The 25,254-nt window shown below is 37.3% G+C and overlaps 3 protein-coding genes across 15 annotated transcripts in view; 1 reads left to right on the forward strand and 2 right to left on the reverse strand.

The window, feature by feature from the left end:
- camk2d2 (calcium/calmodulin-dependent protein kinase (CaM kinase) II delta 2) overlaps positions 1–16,868 on the reverse strand; it is a 31,675-nt gene extending 14,807 nt beyond the window's left edge. For 11 of the 13 annotated variants that reach the window (XM_055225031.1, XM_055225001.1, XM_055225009.1 and 8 more), the window contains exons 1-2: positions 16,417–16,826; positions 14,319–14,413 (exon numbers count right to left, since the gene is read on the reverse strand). In XM_055225031.1, the coding sequence (XP_055081006.1) occupies positions 14,319–14,413; positions 16,417–16,478 (157 nt within the window). In that variant the 5' untranslated portion in view covers positions 16,479–16,826. Of the gene's footprint in view, positions 1–14,318; positions 14,414–16,416 lie in introns of all 13 variants that reach the window. The other 2 variants (XM_055225020.1, XM_055225006.1) reach the window with 1 other exon arrangement.
- A 534-nt stretch (positions 16,869–17,402) lies between these two features.
- On the reverse strand, positions 17,403–18,319 carry LOC117377991 (permeability factor 2-like). Its single transcript, XM_033974534.2, has 4 exons — positions 18,122–18,319; positions 17,906–18,035; positions 17,737–17,823; positions 17,403–17,590 (listed from the first exon to the last, which is right to left on the reverse strand). The coding sequence occupies exons 1-4, from the start codon at positions 18,180–18,182 to the stop codon at positions 17,578–17,580; spliced, it is 291 nt and encodes a 96-aa protein (XP_033830425.1). The 5' UTR covers positions 18,183–18,319; the 3' UTR covers positions 17,403–17,577.
- Positions 18,320–22,958: 4,639 nt separating this feature from the next.
- Positions 22,959–23,775, forward strand: LOC117377980 (interleukin-8-like). Its single transcript, XM_033974523.2, has 4 exons — positions 22,959–23,046; positions 23,141–23,273; positions 23,359–23,444; positions 23,616–23,775. The coding sequence occupies exons 1-4, from the start codon at positions 22,998–23,000 to the stop codon at positions 23,645–23,647; spliced, it is 300 nt and encodes a 99-aa protein (XP_033830414.1). The 5' UTR covers positions 22,959–22,997; the 3' UTR covers positions 23,648–23,775.
- The last annotated feature ends 1,479 nt before the right edge of the window (positions 23,776–25,254 follow it).

Here is a 25,254-nt window from a genome sequence, read left to right on the forward strand (position 1 = left end):
TTGGAATTTGACAACACCTTTTATAAAAGCTTATTGTCTTTTAGAGCATTTGAGATACAATGATTTGCTGCTAAATGTCGAACATCTCCACATGGCAGTGTTTTGTTCATCCTGAAAACAGAGAATTCAACAGGGAGGAAATCTATTCTCGTGTCACTTCCAGTTCCCTGATTCCTGGTGACAAAACTTTATTTGCATTGCTGCAGGATATTGTGTGGCACAAAAGAGAACCATGGCACTAACTTCTCTAATGTGGTTTGCATCTGCTCAGCTGTTTCAGCAATAACAGAGCCATGTTCCACTATTCATCTGATTCATTCAGGATTTCTTTCTGGCCTACAAATCACATTTTACACATTCAACAACCAGAGTGCTGCAGCTGCTTGGCACTTCCAGGCTGACAACATTAAGGTGTGACAAGCTGACAAAAATACTTGGCAATCCTTTACTAGAAGCAAAATGTATGGGAGTATAAAATCACTGGCATTACAAATGTATTTAAAACTGACAGCAGAATTTATGTTTATTTTCAGAAAAACTACCCATTTCAGCTGTTTCCATTCAAGACGAGTTTCTTCCTTGGCCTTTGTTACTCTGTGTGACAGCACAAACGGAGCCGCTCAGGTTTGCTGACAGCTGCCGGACCGTCCCTCCATAACAGTGACCTCGTGCATTTGTCATGTCATAAAGCATCCTGTCTCAAAGCAGCGTTTTCTCAGCATCAGCACTCCAGGTGTGTTTGCTTCCTACATTAGTATTTCACACATTTAGGTTCTGCTGTCTATGTCTCCGTCGTGGCTGACTTCAGGATATAAGATCGGTACAGTTAAAATCCTCAAAAGAGCCCTGAAACACTGCTCTTTTGAGTTTTGAAAGTATAAAAAGCGTTTGCTCCAGTGCATCTGTTCGAGTTCATTTTCCAATTCTAAAGCACAACATGCACAAATCTAAAGAAAATTGTTCTTGGTGATGTTACTTTTATCTCCTTCAGTAAAACCTTTTTCTTTTATGACCTTTTTCTTCTGTTTTAATATTAATTTTATGGTGATTATTTATGCTTTGATTTGTTGTATTGTGATTTTAATGTCTTTCTTATTCTGTAAAACACTTTGAATTACTTTGTGTACAAACTGTGCTGTACAAATACACTTTTCTGCCTTCTTGTTTTCTTGTTCAACAATATTGTCAATGATTTCTTAAAACTCATCATTCTTAATTTGCTCCTTTTGGCTCATTCCTTCATATCTTTGAATAGAAACCTACAATTTACAAGTTTATAAAATGTTCTAACTAATGATTTTCTCTACTCCAGCCTGACCAGGAAATGTATGTCTTTGTTCAACACTTTTTAGTTGCATGCATAAACAAACAACACCTCAACAAGCAAAAACACAACTTAAAGGTCCTATAGAAAGAAAATAAAGTCATATGGAGAGCAACATTTCTACTGCCAGTGGTGGAACGTAACAAAGTAAAAGTAGTAAAGTAATACATGTGCCGTAACAGGAACTACGGCAATAAACTCTAACATCAGTGACTCTGCAGACGTGGTTTTGTCTTTCTGCAGGTTTAATGATGCTTGAGAAAGTGACACTGGAGAACAGACAAATGTAAAATCACGATATGTCTATTATAATGCAAAATATAAAGTAAACAATATTGAGTACAAGGTTATAAGTCCACACATTGAAGGTTATCTGATGCTATTTTGAGAGCTGCACAGTCCACGTGTAATTTACATATTACGGTGTTAATACTACAGACAATATGCTTCTGTTTGTTAGTGTAACTTCTGTTCAATAAAGTTCTGTTCAAAACATGCTCTGGCTGCAACTCTGAAAGTGTCCACTAGATAACACCATAAACAACCAAAACTCAATCAAATTAAAGTACATTTCACTTTTTTCTTACCTGCTCTCAGATGTAGTGTAGTATTTGTACTTTCTACTCTACTATATTTTTGAACTGGACTGAAAAGTAAAAGTTGTTGTTTTTTTTTTATTACTGTTGGAGACCTGCCGAAAAGTCTGAAGGGTTTATTTTTTAACATGTTCATAATTTCAGCAAACAAAAACATACAAATAAAATAGACAGGGGAAAAAAAAAAAAAAAAAGATTGATTCTGTTGAACACAATTCAACACAAATCTTTATCAAAATCACTAAATTTGAAGCCTCAAAATCTGTGCAAAATACTTTTACTTTTTACTCTTTAAGTACATTTTTAAAGAGGTACTATTAAATTTTGTCACGTGATACTTTTACTTTTACTCTAGCGTAATTTTTTTGCTCCAGTATCTGTACTTTTACTTAAATAACAAAGTACTTCTTCCACCACTTGTCATTCCTGGATAAATGGCCACATATTTGTCTGAAGTGACACTTGTGACTCTCCTCACGGCCGCATGTCTCTTCTTTAGAGAGTAATCTGCAGCCGCACTGCAGCAGGGCTTCCAGCGCACGTGTCTGAGAGAGACTTCCTGTAAATGTAACTCCATCAGATTCAGATTAGATAACAGAAAACAGGAGGAGACTCTTGATGTTGGGAGAGTCTACGAAGACACTCGGAGGCACACTACTATGTCTGCTCAGTGTAATTGATCAAATTATCCTGGGCATCTGATTTGTGCTTGGTCTCGTCTTCTGTGGGACTAGATAATGTTTACTCGATTAAATATACACCCAGATGTAAGAGCCAGAGCTGGAGTTTAAGTTACGACGGGTTTAAAAAAAGAAAAGACCTGTTAGAAATGTTGTTCTGCTGATGTTGAATTTTCATGCATTAATAACAAGATCCCAAGGCAGTAGAAAAATCTGTTTGTACAAATAAAACAATACAAAATAAATTACATGTAGAGATATTCATAAGTAAATCTGGCAATGAAACTGGCATTTTTGAATTTCACTAAATCACATTCCCAAAATTTGCCAGGTCCTTAAAACACAAATATTATGCAGTCGTGGAAGATGTAAGTCAATTTTGTTACTTAAGTAAAAGGACAGATACGGCAGCAAAAAAATACTCAAGTAAAAGTAAAAATATCACATGAAAAAAAGTATTTAAAGAGCACAAAGTAAAAGTATTTCGCGCATACTTTGAGATCTAATAAATGTTCAAATATAGTGATTTTGCAGAATTTTGTTCAATAGAAACAACTGCATTCATAGTTTTTTCCTACCTGTTTTTCTTTGTATATTTTCATTTGCTCAGACTATCCATCCATTTTCTTCCGCTTATCCGGGGCCGGGTCTCGCTCAAACTACAAATATGCTCAAAAATAAACCCTAAGCCTTTTCAGCATATAGCAGCGTAGAAAGTACAGATACTGCTCTCAAATATAATGAAGTAAAAGTAAAACGTATCTACTTTAAAAATCGTAAACCACAGATACCTAAAATTTACACTTATGTACAGTACTTTACTACTTTTACTTTGTCTGTGTAATCCCTCAGCCGTCCAGGTCTGATCCATTTTACTTTTTTACATTTTACATTTGATCACTGATATTATGATTTATCATTTTATCTTCCAAACGATTTTAGATTCATCTGAACGATCTGTCTAACCATATTTTATTGCTACAGAAATAAAGTTAAAAGTTTTACACCAAACCAGACTCACGTGGAGCCTTGATCCCGACCGTGGGACTCAGACGTACAAATATATCGCTCTCACGTTCTGGTATTTGACGATTTCAGATGGACTGTGTAACTCTACGTGAGATTAATTTCGTGTCTGTCTGTGTAATCCCTCCGTCATCCAGGTATGATCCACGGTAAAACAAAAGAACACTTGTTATTGGAGCTGATGATGATCCCACTTCTCAGGCTATTGTGAAATCACTGTCATGTAGTTTGCTGTGCTGACAGACAAGACGTTAATGTGTCAGGATTCCGGGTTTTTCCCTGTGTTTCTGTGTCGTCTACCCCCTCCGTTCTGTGTCTGCGCCTGGAGCTGGGTGGAGAATCTGGCGCCACCCACTTCTCACCTGCAGCCAATCAGCAATCAAGCTACAACCTCTGGAGTGCAAAGACCCTGCTCATTTCTATCGTCAGTTTTTCTTCCTGTGACCTTTTTTTTTGTTGGACCCAATGAGCACCTCAGCCTCCGACCCAGCTCCCAACGCCCGGCCTTTGTATTTTCCTTGAAATAAACCCGGTTTTCTCTTTGAATCCTGCCTTTTTGATCCACCGCTTTTTTTACGACATAATGCCAGTTTTGGTTTCATGTGAATAGGCCCAGTCATTTGAAGATATGAACTACAAATGTTTCTAAATATTTTTCTTTTATTTTTTCAGAGCATTTAGAACGACCCTTCCCACATTAATCTGAGCAAATACAGCACCGAGGAACAAACCCTCAATGTACAGTGGATCTTTGAGTGACATGGGTCAAATTCACAAACCCCAAGAGTAAATGTCATTAAAGGAATAATAAGTGTTTTTCAAAGACAGGGGGCAGTATGTGATCTCCACAGACCTGACTAGTCCTGATTTCTTCCTGTGGGGCGATCTTAAAGAAAAGGTGTTTGTGAATAAACCTCAGACGATAAACGACTTAAAATGTAATATTGAGGATCAAATAAGATCCATAAGCCAGAAATGCTTTTAAATGTTATGTAAAGTGTGTTGGATCGGGCGATTCAGTGCGAAAACGAAAATGGTGGACACTTAAAAAACATCCCCTAGTTTAAGTAGTGATAAGTCCAAGTGTAAGTGAACAATTATAGCCATATGTATTGCCAAAAATCTCAGAAGGTTCAGTTTATCTACTGTTAAAATTTGGTGAGTGTAACTTAAGAATTATAGGAGCGACTGAAGATTTAAAAGTGCATATATGCATTCAGTTTCAGTAAGAAACACCAGCACTAAAACAGAGATGAGAAGCAGACTAGGCTGTACTCGAATAAGTACCCAAAACCTCATTAGTTTAATTGTCAACGTATCATTATTACATACATGTGTAACAGTGTGTATTTTTTCTTTTGATGTTTTATTTTGAAAAACCGGAAGTGTGCATTGCTCCCTTGTATTTTATTGTGGTAGCTTCCCTTCCTCTCAGTCGCATGTTGGAGATTGCAGAGGGTAAGTTTCTTTTGCTAAATAATATATATAATAATATATTTTATGAAGATAATTTACCGTTAGCAACAATACAAGAACACATGTTAATTAGACAATATTTTCACATGCAATTAATGTATTTTGGAATTAATAATTCAAATTTTGTAACTTTAATTCAGATTGTAAAATTTTGCCGTTAGCTTGTGTTGTAACATGATACTTATGCCGTGAAAATGAGACGCCATCTCATGGTGTTTTCTCATTGTTACAGGAGCCAATGTGAGGACATATTAACGTGTGTCTATATGTCTGTCACAGGTGTGGTCGATTTTTTTTTTATTTTTATGCATGTAAAACAGTAACTGGTGCATTTGTTTCTAACAATATTTATTCCACTACCTCCCATTTAAATTCAAAATAATTTTGTTGTTCAACTCTCAGTCGCATGTTGGAGACTGCAGAGTCAATGTGAGGACATATTAATGTTAACGTATTATGTCTGTCACAGAGAGAATAAAGCAGAGTGGCTTCATCCTGTCGTCTTATTTTTATACAGACTGGTGAAAAGTTCTCGACTGTTACACATGTTTTTCTTTTGCATGTCTAATTAATAACAACATGTAAATAAACCCAACACAGAGAGTAAACCATGATAACTCTGACCCATTTTAATTACGATTTTTTAACGCCCATCCCAAATATTGTTCTATTCAACACGCTGCACAATAAGACAATCCCAAAACACCGTCACCCTCCACCAGTCTCCAATGTGGGAGGCACAACATCCGTGATAACTCCTTTGCTTTCTGGAACAAAAGGCAGCTGGTGTCACGGATAAATGACCCTCCCCCCATATTGAGCAGTTATTATCCTAACAAGTTGCTTTATCTTATATGCACATGCAGCTAACAGCGTGAATTGTGCAAGTATTTTAATTTTTTTTATTGTTGTGATCTCATTTTTATGGCTTAATAAGTCAAAGGAAGTGAGGAAGTATCACAGTCTTTACGTAGACATGCATTTTTTAAAGTGTTTTTTTATTGAGCATTCAGTTAGATATCAACAATTTTAAACACATTACTCTATTTTTTTACACCCAAACTCCAAAACAAACCCACCCTGTTGCACCATAAACAAATATATAAAGATAATATTACCCATTGAAGTAATAGTACTAATAGTAGTAATAATAGTACGGTACAACCTCTGATCATAAGATCAACAGGCCACATATTCTGATTGTGGCTTCAGGTTCAACATTGGCCCCTAATGCTTCAGAAAGAAATTTAAAAATGGATTGCCAGAAGTTTTTCAGCTTTGACCAAAACATATGTGACAGTGTCTGTGGTTCAGTGTCACAACGATCACAAAAAGCATCAAGTTCTGGTTTGATCTTTGCTTTACTTTGGACAGTGTAGTTTATGGACAACTTTAAACTGTATAACTCTTGGTCTTAAGTGGATTGAGGAAGAGTGAATATTATCTAAAACATATTGCCGTACATCTTCAGAGAAATTTGTATCCAGTTCCTCTTCCGACTTTGTTTTAACATGAATCATGACATGAGTCATATTATATCAGTTGAGTGCAGCATAAACTTTACCAATGAGCATAAACCAAGAGAGTCCAATGGCTGCGAGGGGAAAAGGTTGAATGAGCACAAAGCTGCAAAGCTGGAGATACCTGAAGAAATGAGAATCAGGGATATGGTCCTTTGTTTTCAATCTTTTAAATGAGGCTAAACTTCAGTAAACAGGTCCTTCAGTGTCTCTAGGGAAATGTAAAAGAGTCAACAGTCACTGTGGTTTTACACAGGTGGGGCATATATTGACATTATTTTAACACAAAAATGCCTCCTAAATCGCGTCCACATTTTAAATTAACGTTTAACCACTGAGTTTAAAAATAATTTACCTAATAATCGAGATAAAAGCAGCTTTGAACAAAGCAGAGAATCTAAAGAAACAGACTGACAAGACACAATCTCAAGGTTCAACCATTTACAATCCCAAATACAGACTCTGGTACAACATTGCACCAATATAGGATGGACTGTAATAATATTGTAAATGAGGTAATGACAGTCCTCCATGATCTCTGTGGTATTGTAAAATATTTTTTGCAGATGCGTGGATTTTTTCCATTTCATACAAATGATGATACCAGTTTATCTAAATTTGAGAAAAAAGTATTGGTCAGAAAGATAGGAACCGAAGAAGAAGTTATAGAAATTTGTGCAAAATATTCATTTTAATAAAGTTTATTCTGCCCCACAGGTATAATGGTAATGTAATATAATGGTAAAGTAGTATAATGGTAATGTAGTATAATGGTAATGTAGTATAATGGTAATGTAGTATAATGGTAATGTAGTATAATGGTAATGCAGTCCAGTGTTCAAAGTCATGTTTTATACAGTCTAATAATGGACCTAAATTTGTTTTATACAGGTGTTTATAATAGTTTATAATTATTAGTAATTTATACTCCTGGCCACTTTATCCTTACTCCTTAATTTAAATGGCACTGACCTCAGCAGGGACAGGCTGCAGTGCTACTGAATTTATGGGCATTAATTCTTTTGCATATTCACTTTGTAGCCTGATATTTTCCCAAAGTCATTCAGTAGAGTAAGCAAATGTGGAAGACTTCACAAGACACATACAAAGGCTGTCGTCCGCATACAAAGATACTTGATGTTCAGAATCCCCCCTCTGAATACCTTTAATAAAAGTGTCACTACGTATTGCAATCTCCAAAGGTTCAACGACCAAAGAAAATAACATGGGCGATAGAGAACAACCTTGTCTTGTTCCACGTCCTAGCTTAAAAAAGGGTGACAGATTATTATTTGTGCGGACAGCTGCAACCGGGGAGGAATACAAAGTGTGTATCCATGAAACAAACTTTAAACCAAAGCCACATTTTTCAAGTGTATAGAAAAGATAATCCCACTCCGCCCGAAGTGATAAAACTACTTCTGATGTGTCGGGTGGAGTGGGACGATGGAGGATGTTCAGGAGTCTACGAATGTTGTGGAATGAGTAGCGATTCTTAATAAACCCGTTTGGCCATCAGATTTAAAGGAAGACAACACGGTTTCCAAACGATATGCGAGAATTTTGGTAAAAATCTAATAGGGATTTAACAGGGAAATGGGTCAGAATGAGCCGCATTCCAATTTATTTTTATCTTTTTTGTGAATCAGAGATATAACAGCCTGTCTCATAGTTTCTGGGACCAAACCACAGACTCGGGGCTCATCATAAACAGAAAGCGGGATCGGGGCTCAGTCATTACAAAACGTTTTCAAAAATTCACTTTGAAAGCCAAACAGTCCCAGTGATTTCCCGTTTTGCCTGGATGCGACTGCCTTAAAATAATGTTCTTTCGAGGAGGGTCTTTCCAAGTCTAGAGCTGACTCCTCCTCAGTAGTGGACAGACCAAGCTTACTGTCAAAAAGCAATTCATCCCCATTGGACTTAGACGTATACAGTTGTGTGTACGGTTAATCTCCAAAGGATCTGTTGAGTTAACTCCATGTTCTCCATTAATTGTAAGAATAGCTTGATCAAACTGCTGTTGGAGACATTTATTTAAAAGGTTTTCAGTTTGCTTCATTGTCAACAGATTGAATTCAGTCTGGAGAGCTGTGCGTTGTTCAAACAAATCAAGTGAAGGAGAGTCGACCGACACTTCGTCAAGCCGTAAAATGTCCGTTTCAGTCTTCTTAACCTGTTCATGTTGATTTTTTTTCTTTAATTTTGTCACTGTAGGATATAATTTGGCCTCTAAGATAAGCTTTTAGTTACTCCGATATTAAACCATAGGATACTCCTGCAGTATTATTACCTTTCCTTTGACATAAATTTGACAAACTCTCTGTAGGAAAGTGTAAAGTATTAAATCTCCGTGGTCTGTATCTATTACCCGAAGTCTTCAGGCTCATTATCAGTGGTGCATGATCTGAAATAATGATGGCCTTATATCCACACGTATTGACTAAAGGAAGTAAACCACTGTCAAGAAAAAAATACTGAATCTGTGAGACTGTTTTATGCACTGGTGAAGAGAAGAAACACCTCTGTGACCAGGGATCTGAAATCTCCAGACGTCACTCATCCCGCAGATTTTAAGAAGCTGCTTAACTTTCGCAGACACGAGCACAACAAATCTTCTTTAAAATATGTTTTGTCTGTGCTGTGGAAATGATCGAAAAGGAAACAGAGGCAACATAAGGTAAAGTGATTCATTTAAAAAGCTGAAAGAACAGAGAGAACTAAGGATGCTAACGTGCGCAATGAAGAGGTCCCTCTCTATGTGCCGTCCATTAGCCTTATTAGTTATAGTGTTAAGGTTTTCAAGGCTGGATGATCAACAAAGACTTTTCTCTACTCGGTCTGTCACTTTGAAATTTGATATATAGCTGAAGTAAATATAGACAATAAACGATAATAATGAAACTATTGTATGCCACTGACACAAAAAACACAAAAAGAGCAGATTTAAACCAGAAAACTCCTCTAAATCTACAATATTATACATTTAAATAACACAAGCTGTAATAAATAAACGGCAGAATGAAACACTTTAGTATTTAGTTTGCATCTGTAATAAGTCATACAGGTTATTCATTCATCTTTTTTACGGTTTAAAGGTCCTATATTACACAAAATTGACTCTTTTGAGCTTTAAATCGTGTTATAATGTTGTTACATCCTCAAAAACAGACCTAGAACAGAGTGTTTTTCTGTTTGAGAGACGAACCTCAGCCTAAATATGCAGCGTTTGTGCGTTAAACATGTGTGACTGAAACAACAACAACAACAACAACAACAACAACAAAACACCAATCCAGGTCTGTTTGTAATGAGGAAACAAGCCAAAAAAATAACCAAATATGTCCCAGTAGCGCAAAAAAAATCGACTTATCTTTCATATATTGAACGATGGGTGGATTTAGTGATTAGCGTTTTCAAAGCTGTTTTTCAGGTGTCGTTAATGAGTAAATATTTTGCATATTCCGCATCCTCATCCATACCTGTATTATGCTAGGTAAACAAATGCATTTCCGCGTGCCTTGAGGATAAAAGCACCTCAAACTAAAATGCAGGCTATTTTCTAAAGATAGGAATTCTCTTTCAGTCAGTGTGAGACACCGATAGTGACGCAAGTGCTTATTTTTAGCCCTGAAGTACCCAGTGAGTCATGTGACCTGCCTTTTTACCTACTGATACCACCCTCCATTCTCCTGTGTGTGGGCTTCAGTCTCCCACCAGGGCCAAAGAACAACACTTTGTCCATTATTACTGCTGCAGAACGTTAAAACCATCGCATCTGCAAGATTTAGAAAGCAAGTTCAAATTGGCTGGCATTATTGGTGTAAACGTTTGGGGTACACGATGTTCTAATATTCTATCATGATGCATTGTGGGGTATTTTTGTATAGATTAACTTGCAAGATTTCTTTTTCATTTGACTGAGCCATCACTACAGTTACAGCTTTAGTTTGTTAATCTGAATCGCATATTAGGGTTAATTTAAAAGAATATTAAAGCTTTTTATACAGCCGAATAGTGTTGCGTGTACCAGTGGAAAAAAACAAACAACACAAAGACTATTACAAACCCACATAAGCAGCACACAGCCCTACAGCCTGCACATCACATGCAAATGCAAAGTGACACAAGATGGGACAGAGTAATAGTGACAGGACACTGACGCACACACAGTACATATTCTAAAACACAGCCAATGACGACCCGCCTTCATCTACTCCTGATTATAAAGCTCTTACTCTCTTGCTGTGCTTGTCCTCCTCTTCCTCTCCTCTCACTTTCATTCACGGGCTCATCTAGCGCTCTTAATGAAATGCTGCATAATCAGGAGGATTGCGGATTGTGGGAGTGTGACTGGTGCCGTGCACACGTACATCTGTGACCATGATCTCTGCACATTCTAACCACCAATCCGACCATAAACCTCTCATAAATGCTAGTGGAGAGAGGTTGGGGGAGGTCATGATCCTGCCGCGGAGAAAAGGAATCAGACTTGCAAAACCGAAGCTTATCATAGAAAGAGGGTAAGAGCGTATCTGACGTGCCAGTGCGCCCAGTATGCAGTGACTTTAAAGACACAGAGACACAGAAAAGTGTGTGTGACATGTTTATACTCACAAACAAACATGCATGTGACGCGATAAACCCCGGTGGTATTTTTGGAAAATCTGTCCCAGCATGCAAAGTAGTGAGACAACCAATGTGTCTGCCAAGGTGTCTATTACCAACACATCACCGAGCAGGAAGAAAGATCAACGAAAGCAGAGGACAGATGAAGAAGGGGAAAGGCCAGACAGTTTAGGATACTAAGCAAATAGTGTTAAGTGAAAGAGGAAATATAACATCGTATAAAAATATGTTTGTTGACCTGGATATTAATCAATACTTGCTGTGATCTAAATTGGTTAATCGTATGTTGTAAGTGTCATGTTTGTTTAAAGATCCTAAATTACGCAAAACTGAGCTTTAAGTCATGTTATAATGCTGTTAGCTCTTCAAAAACAGACCTGGAGTTGTGTTTTGTTTCATTCACACGTTTGAGTAACACTTTATCATTAGTTTGTACATCTCCAAAGCTCAAAATGCTCCATTCAACCTTGTGATGTCATGAAGTGGTAGTTTTCAAGTTACCAACTACATTTTACCTTTAATTTAGTAGAGATTGGCAATTCCAGGGCTGAGTGTTTTCTATTTGAGAGAAAAACTCAGCCAAAATATGCTGAATTTGTGTTGTTATGGCATTCTGTATTCTGATCTTTACTGTGGAGGCATCTGTCTGTGTCACAACTACATTAAAGTGATACTAAAGTCTGTATTTCTATGGTAAGATTTGTCCAACGTCCATGAGCCACTTTGACTAGACTAAACTGGTTTTCTTGTACTATTGTTCCTATGTATAAATACACTGTATGCATGTTCATTTGTCAACTGAGGGCGAGGCGACATTCATTCATTCAATAAACCAGACTCAATTCAAGACAACTTCTTTGTTTATTCTATATTTTAAAGGTTTTACTATTAAAAAAAACATGTGTGAATGAAACAACACAACTCCAGGTCTGTTTGTGATGAGAAAACAACATAACATAGATCAGAAAACAGTGTAACATGGGCCGTTTAAGTATAATAACCGCTTTTAGACTCAGAGTAACCAAGTGAATTAGAAGCAAACCTCAAAACCTGCTGGATCATCAAATCTGAATCCTAAACTTTGGGAACTCACTTTGCTGGTTAATCATTTTCTCTGATGACTAAGGTCATTCTACAACCAGATAACACCAGCTTTCACAGCCAACCCGGCAATGACACAACTCCACTGGCTGCAGAGAAAGAGCAATGCACCACTGGTTTGTAAAGACAGAACGTGCTGTTGGCCATCGTTAGGTCATGTGTGCGCTTCCATGTGCATGTGGACATCTCCATGTGCGAGGGAACATGTCTATATATGTGCATGTCTTGGGCCGATGGCAAATAGGCCAGCGGCAACAATTACAGTGACGGATGTGAGAGAACTGGGTCGTCTTTGCTAGAGCTCTGCCCGTGGGACGACAAGACCAGCCAGAGTCCCACATCAATACAGAACACACACACTCGGACACACAAGGTACAGGCTATATGGAACAGTATGCAAACTAAAGGGACAGAGCGTGACATACAGCATGCTTTAAACCTTAGTATTCATATTTGTTCTCATAATAATCAATAACAGTTTGATTTACATTTGAATAAAGACGTAATATTCATTTCACAAAGTTTTAATCAGTGCATTTTAACACCAAAACAGTCCCTTCAAAGTGTGAACTCCAAAACCACATGCTTTTACTGACAGAGGACTGGCTGTAGACGGAAAACTTTCACAGAAAAAGATCCAAGCTGATCACTGACTATTTAAATGACTGAATCTCAAATCTATTTAAAAGTCAGTTCATTTATTTTCAGTGATCTTTCTGGGAATGCAAATATATTCAATTTAGATTTTTTTTAAGAGCTTACAATGTTTAGATTTTTTTTTTTTTTTTGTAAAGGCACATGTCTCCTGCTCCTGTCAGCAGCTCTTCACATGAGACACATTGGTCCAAGAGGCACAATTGTTGTTTCTCATTTTGTTTTTACTCAGGACAAATGTGAAGCCAAGGTGAAGCATTTCTGACCTGGTCTCTCAAAGGCAACAGCAGATGTCACTGATTTGCAGTAAATATTCATTATTATTCTAGCCTGATGGAAATTAGGTGATGTGTGTGTGTTAAAATGTTAAAAAATAATAAATTGCATAAATTCAATAAGTTCATAATTGGAATACATAAGGTTAAAAATTAAAATGATTTCAGTGTAAAAAAGGTCATGTCTTTGTAAAAAGGTATGTATGTAATTTGTTGTGAGTTCATGCATTGTACTGGTTTTATTCTTTGAACACAGTGATGTTAATGCACGGTTCATTTTGTGCAAAAGTAAAACAGACATATGTGTTGAATTTGAAGAAAATAATATTTTATTTTTCAATAAAGAAGGGTTCGGTGAATGTGCATATGAAACTGGTGAGGTTCAGTACCTCCAACAAGGTTAAGAACCACTGCATTATGTAAAAGGATAATTCTTTGTTTTTACACTCATCAGGTCCAATCAGCCCAAATAACAAAGAGAAATTAATAAAGTCATGCAAGAACTCGGGTCTTAGGAGGTTACTCAAGAGGCTTGCGTTACGGACAGACCTGTGGCATCAAAATTATGTTAAATTGGACTGATCTGGACGTTATTTCAATCTAAAATCCATCATTTTAGGCAAGAAAGGTCCATAAAGTTGTTGTGTTGTTGTGTTGTTGTTGTTGTGCACTATAGTCTACATAATGTGTCCGACAGCTAAATATTGGTAAAGAATCGTGGCTATGACTCTACAGGTTTCAAATATTCACTGCTTTTTGTACGATTCAGTCACACGTGTAATGAAGGTCACTTATTACTCGTCAAATTCGGATTAAATAAAGAGTTTTTTGTGCATTTAAAACATGAAAAACCAGGATTAAGATCATTTTAAACACGAGCCCTATAGAATAAATGCATTTGTTCACATTATGCTCGGACGCTCTTGGCCTAAAGCGCACTTTGAGAATGCCATGTTCACAGCTCGTTCACATGTGAGTGACTGGAGGCATGTCCTTCTGTGCCGTCCTCCTGTCTCTGTGTGCGCTCGGAGTCCTACCTCTGGCTGAAAGCTTCTTGGTGTTGATGATTTTGGCAGCGTATTCTTGTCCAGAGGAGATCTTCACGCATCTCCTGACCACGGAAAACGCACCCCTGAAACAAAGGAAGATTGAGTTGTTGTAAGTAAAGTACGCTTTCTCGAAATCATTTGTGTTCACGCGAATCACCACCAGAGAATCACACAGCCGACTGCAGCACTACCATGTGTCCTGGTCTTTCCGGCACTTGTATGAAGATCAAAAAAGTAGGTCAGCTATATTTAAGAGAAGGAAGCTATAAAGGACCGCATCTCTCATCCAGAACAGAACACAACCCTGAAAAAACCCACTCCTGCTCCACTCACATCTGCTACTTTGCTATTCAAACTTGAACAGTACAGTACAGGCTTTGCGTTTCAGGCTACAACTTGCTTCAAACTTGGCAACGCTCCAATACGACTCATAAAAGTAACACGTTTTTCTATATAACGTAATAATAACTGTACAATCTAACCCCTTGAGCGTGCACTTTGCTTCACGTCTCTCTAATTTATTGTGAAATTCGCTGAGGAAAAATCATAGCACTGTCACCGTCTGAGTAGTTTTGTTCTTTTTACTTGATTATCGTCATAGTTTGCAACGAGCCCGGAGCGCAGCTGAAGTCATATGTCACACAGGGCACACGCAGTAGCTGTAAAAAAGTATCCGGAGAAAGGTCATAACGGGTTGAACGGAGTGAATAAAGCTGTAAATGAATAATAAGAATAACAAAACATACGTGCAACACTTCTTTTGACTGCTCAGATTGTAAAAACACACATTTAAATGGTAGAAAACTGGTCATTCTGGATAAAAAAAATGCTTTATTATAAAAAAGTGTTCACGTTCAGTTGAATTAAGTACAGGTAAACGCCACAATAACGCAGCAGACGTAGCATATACATGACAAACAGCCTCTACTGATGATGGAAATGACACTAATGAAATCCAGCATATTCAAACGGTGGGAGGTCACGGGCTTTACTGCACAGAGAGGAAACTCAGGTGAGCGGAATAGCACTGAAAGCACCGCGTCTGCATTATTGATGACTAATGGTGTTAGATGGATATAGCTTAGGATCATATGTAAGAAGAAGGCACTCTATATTTATTCTCCTGTGCCGGTCTTAAACGGAGGAAAGGTGGAAGGAAGGAGTCAATAAACTGACACCAACAGAACAAAACAAGGCAATAATGAGATCACTTTTGTTTTGATTTGTTTTGGTTTACTGCATTCATTGCCAGGTCATGTTGCAGACAGGTGCAGTGGTTCTTTGTACTGGGCTTTTAGAGGAAGGCTGACCACACAGAGGCACACACTTGGCCTACACATGCGTAAAAGGATAAAGAAAAAAGCATTTAACGTGGGCTATTCTCTGATGCCCGCTGACCCTGCTGGCTCTGTCCGTGTCTCTCAGTCTGGGGTGAGGAATTCCCTGGTCGTGTCTGGTAATTGACCGCAGCCTAGTGCTTGGCTGAGGAATGTGTCATCGCCAACTACACGGTGCTGTCGCATTACCGAGGGTATTTCTGTCACGCGGGGAGAGAAGAGGCAGTTTGGGGCGGGAGGAGGGGAGATATTTAAGAAGGAGAGGAGTTAGTGTTGGTGGTGGGTTTCCAGATCTCACCGTTTTACATTTTTACGCGCGGGGTCGGGTTGTGGGAGCTCAGGGATAAAAAGGCTTGATGCGCATATGCGTAAAGACACTGGAGGAACAATGCGAGATATTTATGAAGCAAAAGGAGGATGACTGGTGTTCAAATGTGTGATGAAATGTGCCGTTCACGATACATGAGGCACATAAAGCTGCTTTTCTGGAGCACGTCGCATACAGTAGGCAACACCAGCAGCGTCCACACACACACACACACACACACACACACCCCTGCACACACACCCACACACACACACCGCAACACACACGCACGCGCACACACGCACACACACCCCTACACACACCCCTACACATACACACACACACACAGAGCCTCCGCGTCCCTAAGCCAAGGCGGCCTATTACATAACACACTGACATTTCATACGGGATGATGCCAGATGAGAGAAAAACATGCCCTTACTTCCCCAGCTCCTCGAACAGCTGATATTCATCGGTGAACCTCGTGCAGATCGTTAACGCCATCCTGAAGGAGGTGCCAAAGGTGAGATGCGGCTCTACTCAACTGACAACGGACTCAATCCACCTCCACACGCGCGCACGCCCGTCAACGACACCTCCCGGTTTGTGTCCTGGACCCGCAGACCGAAGGCAGATTCATGCACAGCCGAAGCGCATCGGCGGCTCCTGCGACAAAAGGGCAGCTGCTGTGAGAGCTTCAGAGATGGAAGGTTCCGTAATGTTGCAAGGATCTTATTTTCCTTCAAGCGCTCGTCACGGCTCGTGAGCGCAGCATGGTGCGTGGATTTCAGGCTGTTTTGTTGGGAGCGTCCGTCCGTTGCTGCAAATGTGGAGACTCTGCGCGCATCATGCGCCGCACTACAGCGCAGCGCACCTACCACCGCCTGTGACCCCGCCCCTTTCCCTGCATCCCACAGGTCCACGATAAGACCACCACTATGTGTGCTCCTACTGTCACTGAACATTAAGCTCTTACACTGTTTTAATGACACAGAAGAGCATATTTACCACGATATACAATATCTATGATCCACCTCCACATGTTCACACTGACAGACCCAGCCTGGCACTGACAACACAAACATTCAGCTCAAGTTCAGTTCAAGATATTTATCACTGAGACTTTTCTTTGAAATGGACCTCAGTTCATGCAGAGATCAGAGGACAAAAATCAAACATGTACATTTGCTCTTCATCATCATCATCTGTCAGGCTTTTGGTGAATTATTAAGAACTAAAAGTTATGCCATAAAGTTTATACAAGATAAAAAACACAAAACATAATGTCAAACAACATAATTTATTAAACAATCATCAAATATTAACACAACACAGAAGTGCACATTTACATGTAACATGTTTCATTTTACCATAAATACATTCAAATAAATAAACACGACTGTGATAAAAAATAATAATAAATAGGCCTAGAGAATAAAGTGACGAAAGCGCACGCTTTGTTTGGAGCAGACAGGGCCAGCCCTGTCATTTTCTGTGAGTTTCTTTGTTCTTCTTCAGTCTTTCCTCTTCATCAACAGAATGTGGATAAAGAAGAGTCTTTTCAGAGTCTGGTGAGGATGGAGTGGAGTTCATTCACACAGGTTCAACGTCTACGGCTGTAGAAAAGAAGAGAAAGAACAATTACAGTTAATAATAATAATAATAATAATAATAATAATAATAATAATAATAATAATAATAATAATAATAATAATAAATAATAATAAATAATAATAATAATAATAATATTTCAGGGTCTTACCTTGACAGAATCTTTTCAATGACCCTCTTGACCCAGGGAGCCTCAGGGTTCAGACACACCTCCTCACCCGTCCTTTTCAATGTGGCACTGCACAAATGAAACAAACCAACATCAGACTTTTGTGTTTTCAGGAGAGTTTCATATAAGAGTTCAAAGTAAGTATTCTTACATGATCTCAGTCTCCTCGCAGTGAGAGTTTGCAGGAATGAGCTCGATCTTCTCTATGTGGCGACCGATGGGTTTGCTCTCTGTTTGGATGCAGCGACAGTGCAGCTCAACACCCAGACTCATCCCTTTAACTGAGCAAAAGAACATGAGGTTAGAACATGTTAAAGTGTTTTCTACTTAGCATGAACAATGATACAGACTGTTTAAAAAGACTTACCTTCACTTGTTGTCCAGAAAACAAGGAGCACCAGAAGAGAAGCAATGACGTGGGTTTTCATTTTCGTTCTTTGAGATGGATAAAAAAATCTACAGAAAGTTCTTCAGAAAGTTCAGCACCAGACTGGACTGTAAACTTGAGGCTGTGGTCTTCTGTTCTCTTCAGGCTGTGGTGTTTCTCTTTGTTGCCACTGCTGCACTTGTGGAAATGCTGTTGTGGAGAGTGAGAGCTCAGGTTGCTCCTTTTGTAGCCAGAGTAGGAGTGACTCATTTCAGTATTGCACAATTTGGGGCAGTTGTAATCGGAGTGGGAATTTTCAGTGTGTAGAGCATTGATTTTCAAAGTCATTTGTCATGTGTGTTTTTTAAAAAGGTGACTAATACTGATAACAGGGGAAAACTGCACCTCTGTTCGGAAGTAATTTACGAAGTTAATAGGCCCCATATAACTGTATATTCCGGTCTATTATAATGTTTCCTCGTCACAAACAGACCTGGAGTTATGTTTTGTTTCATTCTCACATGTTTAACACACAAACACTGCATATTTAGGCTGAGTTCTTATCTTCAACACAAGACACTCCACTTCCACTTTGTGATGTCATCTGGTAAAACAGGAAGTGCTCCACTGTGTTTTTAAAATCCATTCACCTTCACTAGAATCCTTTGGACAATTTCAGCCCGAAACTGCTAATCTTTACTAAATATTATTATTATTATTATTATTATTATTATTATTATTATTATTATTATTATTATTATTATTATTATTATTATTATTATTATTATTATTATTATTATTATTATTATTATTATTATTATTATTATTATTATTATTGTTATTATTATTATTATTATTATTATTATTATTATTATTATTATTATCAATAATAATAATAATAAATCATTACTTTTATATGAACAAATAAACATTAAACTTAACTGTTATGACATGGTGATAAAAACTTAATTGTGTAATAAATGTTATATTTTGTCAAAAGAAAAGGAAAGTCAGTTCAAAATGGTGCAATGACCTTTATCTAATATTTTTACTTTCATTCATATCACTTATCACTCATCGCTCTTACTTCATAGATTTATGGATTTGGCTCATGGCCTGTGTGATTCTGTTGTTCTCACAAAATGCCAATGACTTTAAGGTGCATACACCTGATGCAACTTCAGCTCAAGCTCAAACACGTCCCTAAACGGTTTATTTGTCCCTCACATTCTTTTCAGTAGTAAAAAGTAGAAAGTTGTAACATACCAAACATGACTCGTCGTGCGGTTTGGCTCATAGTAAAGAACCACTCTTTATCAGGACGATAACTGAGGAATGAGTATTTACTAGACACACTTAATGACTTTTTGTTTGCTTGGTCTTTCAATGAAAGCAGGTCTTTTTGTATAAAAGTAAACACATTATTGCAAATTGGTCGGGGAATGACCCAGGAAAAATGTGGTAAAGAAAAGGAAATGTGACAGTTAAATCTCGTGTTGTGGTTTTGGAAGTAAAACTCCAGGGGACACATGTGACCTCGGCTCTACGAGGTTTTCACGTGACACAGAAGTGTTTTTTATTAAGAACTTTCTGACCAGGGTCATTTACCAGAAACAAATACATTTAGATTCAGAAGGTTCTGCACTTTGGTTCCAAACTTCACAAAACACAAAGGATCACAGTAATTTTCACAGCACTTTACTGTAGTTATTACTATAGTACTTTAGTGTAAAGGCAAAGGATTCTGGGAAATAATGTTTTTGAAAGTTTTTATTCTGCACTTTACTCTTTTAATGTTCATTTTATGGTGAATATTTATGTTTATATTAACATCTGGATTCTGTTCTTAGGAGGAAATCAGTCACAATTCACTGACAAATAAAATGTAAACGTCACAATATAGTCAGCATTAGAGAATATTATAGTATTAGTAGTATTTGGGCAGTTGTGAGTCTTAAGAGGTTAAATCATCACTAACTGAATGTATTGAGAAATACAGGCTTCTGCAAATGGAAAAATGAAGAATGATGAAACACATTTTAATAGAATTTGTGTTGGGGAGTAGAGTATATGTATTTTCTGTATATATATATATATATATACATACACAGAATATATATACAGAATATATATACAGAATATATATATATATATATATATATATATATATATATATATATATATATATATATATATATATATATATATATATATATATATATATATATATATATATATATATATATATATATATATATATATATATATATATATATAGTCTCACTGTACAAGAGTTACACTAAAGTCAGTGTATAAATGATGTTTGTATAATCTGTGCACCACAGTTGAGACAGACCAGTGTTTCATTGTATTATACGACCTGAGGTTGATTTTAGTACACAATAAAATTAAAAAACATGGCAACTTCTGGTGTTTTTTTTAAAGTAAAAAAACAAAACAAACAATTACTGTAAAATAAACAGTAACATTTCCTTAATTTTATTATAATTTGCATGACATTTATATGTATATAACACTATCATTACTGTAACATATAACACTATCACTACTACTTCCAGTAAGTTATTGTAGAATCACTACACTGCAGTAGATTACTGTAATTACAGTGGTGTTCAAAGTACAGTAGTACTGTAAAGCCCATGTACTGCATCACTACACTGCAGTAAGTTAGTGTCGTGTAATACAGATAATAGCAGTGATACTGTATGTTCAGTGTAAGGCCAGACAAGGCACATTTATTTATACAGCACAATTTGCAAACAAAGTAATTCAATGTGCTTTACAGAAAGACATTAAAATCACAATAAAACAAATCAAAACATAAATAATCACAAATAATCATCATAAAATGTACATTAAAAGAGAAGAGTGCAGAATAAAACCCTTTCAGTCATATTCAAAGATAAACACAACTGTTTTAAGCCTGGATTTAAACATTGTCAAAGTTGAGGTCTGTCTCACATCTTCAGGAAGAATGTTCCAGGTTTGAGCTACAGAAAACTGAAACACTGATTCCCCATGTTTAGTCCTGGTTTAGTCTTGGTTTAGTCCTGGTTTAGTCCTGGTTTAGTCCTGGTTTAGTCCTGGTTTAGTCTTGGTTTAGTCCTGGTTTAGTCCTGGTTTAGTCCTGGTTTAGTCCTGGTTTAGTCCTGGTTTAGTCCTCCTCATGTGAGATGGTTCATGTGGCTCATGGACACATGTGTGAAGTACTTCCTGGTTCTAGACCTGAGCACAGGACACATGTGTGAAGTACTTCCTGGTTCTAGTCCTGACCCGAGCAGCAGTGTTCTGGATGTTCTGGATGTTCTGTTCTGTCTTAAGGCTCGTTTGGAGAGGCCAGTGAACAGGACGTGACAGTCGTCTAATCTACTGGACACAAATGCAGGATAAGTCTCTCCAAGTCTCCAAATGTGCAGTATACTGCAATGATACTGTAGACTGACTTATATTGCTATAAAATTAGTCTGCAGTATCACTACTGTACTATAATATCTAAAACGGAAAACTTTTACAGTGTAATTCTTTAATTTACAAATTCATCAGGCAGTAGAATGCAATTGTTGTTGTTTTTTTTTTTGTTTTTTTTGTTTTGGGGTTTTTTTTTTCCCAAAAATGCCTTACATTCATACATGAATAGTGGATGATCAAACTTTCCCCAAAGTAGCTCAGGCTTCTGCCAATGAAGGAAGTATGACGAAAAACATTTGATAGAATTTGGATATTTCAAAACATCCTTGTATGGTCATCAAGAATTTCCAGGAAAAAAGTGGAAGTCATAATAACAGTAATATAAATGTGTGTACTTGTAATGTCTAATTTTCATTGTACAGTGCTGTTTTCACATAGAAGAATTATTGTGAGCATTACTCTATATTGAATCTTCTACATCAGAAACTACTGGTTTGAAGCCATAAGCTCTGGTACATGTTCAAAAAGCAAAAGTATTTTTTGTTATTATTATAACAGATCCTGAGTGTTCGGCTCGTCATTATGCACTGATCACACTTGTAACTGTTCTGCATCAGTTTAGCTACTTAAACATCTAGGATTTGATGAACGGCCCTGAATGGATCTGTTTAGAAAAAAAAAAACACGATTTCGTTCTTGATTTTTGAACATTAACAAAAACAGAGCAAAATTCTAATATTTTAATATCGTAATTTGAGATTTTGTTGTGTGAATCAATCTATGCATCTATACAAGCACATACTAAACCCCGGAAACACAGCTGGAAAATTGGAGCTGGGAAAAACACAAATGATTCACATGTGACATGGCTCCATCTCTCTATCTCTGTTGTAATAGTGATTAGTGCCAAAACAAAGATTGAAAACAATTGGTTTCAATGGAATGGTTTCATGAAAGGCTTTTCAAAGGAAAGTGCTTAGAGGACTTGGAGAATACGGGAAATGCCATGGGTTTTTGGAGGAGAGTTTGAGGATTAACAACCGTTTTTGTTTAGAATCTGAGCTCAAGTGTCGGTCTCGAGCTGTAGCTTTGTTAGAGTTTACATACCACACATGCAAACGTCATTTTCAACAAGTTTGCACTGGTAGCTTATCACTGCTGCTCTTTGCATATGCAGAAGTAACTATACCTTTGTTTGAACTAGTAAAACAACATAAGAGTGCAAGTACAACTGAGGCCAGATATGTTTCAGAGGATCCTTGGTCTGCTGATGTAGTTTATCACACTGCTGGGAAATGTGTCTTTTGTTCTCAGAAAGTTAACGCAGGAAGTGAAAATAAGGAAAGAAGGGGAAAAAAATGTGTCCGGGCTTGTTGTGCAAGTTTCCTAATACAAGAAAGAGAAGTCTGTTTATTTTGCATTTCCAAGAGATCTGGTTGGTGTAATCATGTCTCCTCTCATTACAGTAGCACTGGTGTTCCTCCTCACGTCTGAAGGTGAGTGACATGTGCTTGCGATGGCAGATTGATTAAATGCATTTTGGAGTGTTGTTGTTCTTTGTTGTAGTAAAACTGAACACTCACTTTGCAGTTATTGTGCAAGGAGATCAAGCTTTGAATCTGCGATGCCAGTGTATTCAGAAGGAGTCAAAACGTATTGGCCGCTACTTGGGAAAGGTGGAGGTGCATCCGGCCAACTCTCACTGCAGAGAAACAGAGATTGTGTAAATATCATTATTATTATTATCATTATTATTGTAATTATCTGACTGTTGAGCTCTAGTTTAAGTCACGTGCTTTGTGCTACAGCGCCACTCTTAAAAAGGATGGACAGAAAGTTTGCCTTGACCCCAGTGCCCAGTGGGTCAAAAGAATCTTGCGTAGAAACCAGAAGCGTAAGTCCGGGTTTTTTACTGCCATGTCTTCAACTGAACCACAGAAACTCTCAGGGATTTAGTTAAAGATTAATTTGAGATTGTGAAAGAGGGCGGGGGCAATATTCATGATGGAAACTCCCACTGAAGGACATGTTACCTGAATGTCTGTTTCATGTTCTTGTTTTGCAGGTAAAAACGTAAAAACCGTAATAAAGGGATAGAGTGGAATCCGTGAACTACAGTGATCAGAGTCTTATCTACATTTACCAGATTTTGTAATGTGAATTGTACATAGCCTACTAAATAAATAAAGTGCATATATATCATTTTAATAAGCAATGTGATTTCTCTACTGTTTATTGCCCTTTACTTTGCAAATCATGAACTTATAGGTTTGGGGCTTTATCATTCAAGCATGCATTTGTTTAAAACGTCATATAGGTTTTTGCATAAGTTGCTGTTTTGAAAAAAGACATCACAAGATTTGGCTGCAGTTTATTTGTGATGGCACTTACCCAGCACAAAGAGAGCACTTTAAAAGATAAATAAAAAGAACACAGGCAGTGCACATCATGATAGGGCAACCAATGTCCCAGTTTACACACATGACAGTCCTAATTTTGAGTCCTGTGTCCTCTGTCCCAATAGATTTACCAAAAAACATTGATTTGTCCCAGTTTTATACAAGAAATGTCGCAGGAAATGTCCCTACTTTTGAAGAGTTTGATATGATCCCAGTCTTCAACAGTAAAGAGGGCAGTATATTGTAATTTGTTTGGCTAAAACACAGAAAACCGTGCTTCAGAATGACCATAAGGCAAAAAATTCACTTTTGCAATGGCAGAAGTCCCTCAGATTATGACTGATCCACAAGTGCGTCAAGAATGCACAGTTACGCGCTCTTTTCACAATGTGCCCAGGTGTTGAATTTTGAAAACCTGGTCACGCTTTGCATCATACTGTGTCATCTGTTATTTTAATAGATCCATATGTGTATCATTCCTTTGAAGAGATACCAGAGCATGAGATACTGCCACCTGCTGACAGCTCCATGTAAAACAATAGAAAAGAATCTTATCTCTTTTTTCCCCTCAACTCTTTTTTTATTATGGTTTTGTAATATAAAAACAATGTCTCCCATAATATATCGCGATGTTTTACATTTATAAATTAAAAAGAGGCGAAAGTAGATAAGAAAAAATAAAAAAAAAATAATATAAATAAATACATTAAAAATAAATTAGAAATTATTAAGAACAACAGAAATAAATACCTACTCATGAACCTATACATTTTTTTTTAATATAGCTAAGGTAAAGCCCATAAAAACATTGTTCTACTGTCTGAAAATCATGCTATTCTACCACATCTCACCTTTTGAGTCAGACTATCGTGAAAATAAAAAAAGTTAAATTATCCTTACAGAAAGAAAAAGGCTCCACACCGCATATTAACATAATTACAATGTGTTTTATTTTTTAATTTTTTTATTTATTTATCACATCGTTGGTGTTTTGTCTCCTCACTTGTGCGTTTCCGGTAGAAAGCGGAAGTTGTCGCCGCTCGCATCTTTCCTCCTGACGTAAACTGAAGGAAAAGGCTCACCATCATTGGGAAATATCTGCATCTCCGCGGATCGGAATAAACACAGAAATCCTAAAGATGAACGACGCAAAGACGGAGAAAACTAGACGGTGTGGAATTTAGACAGAGCTTGTGTTGATAGACCTAAGCTAGCTCTGACTCTGTCTCTAGCTCTGAGTCTAGCTCTGACTCCACCTCTGACTCTAGCTCTGACTCAGTCTCTAGCTCTGACTCCAGATCTGAC

Source organism: Periophthalmus magnuspinnatus, chromosome 1 (assembly GCF_009829125.3).
Source record: "Periophthalmus magnuspinnatus isolate fPerMag1 chromosome 1, fPerMag1.2.pri, whole genome shotgun sequence".
NCBI classification, from domain to species: domain Eukaryota; kingdom Metazoa; phylum Chordata; class Actinopteri; order Gobiiformes; family Gobiidae; genus Periophthalmus; species Periophthalmus magnuspinnatus.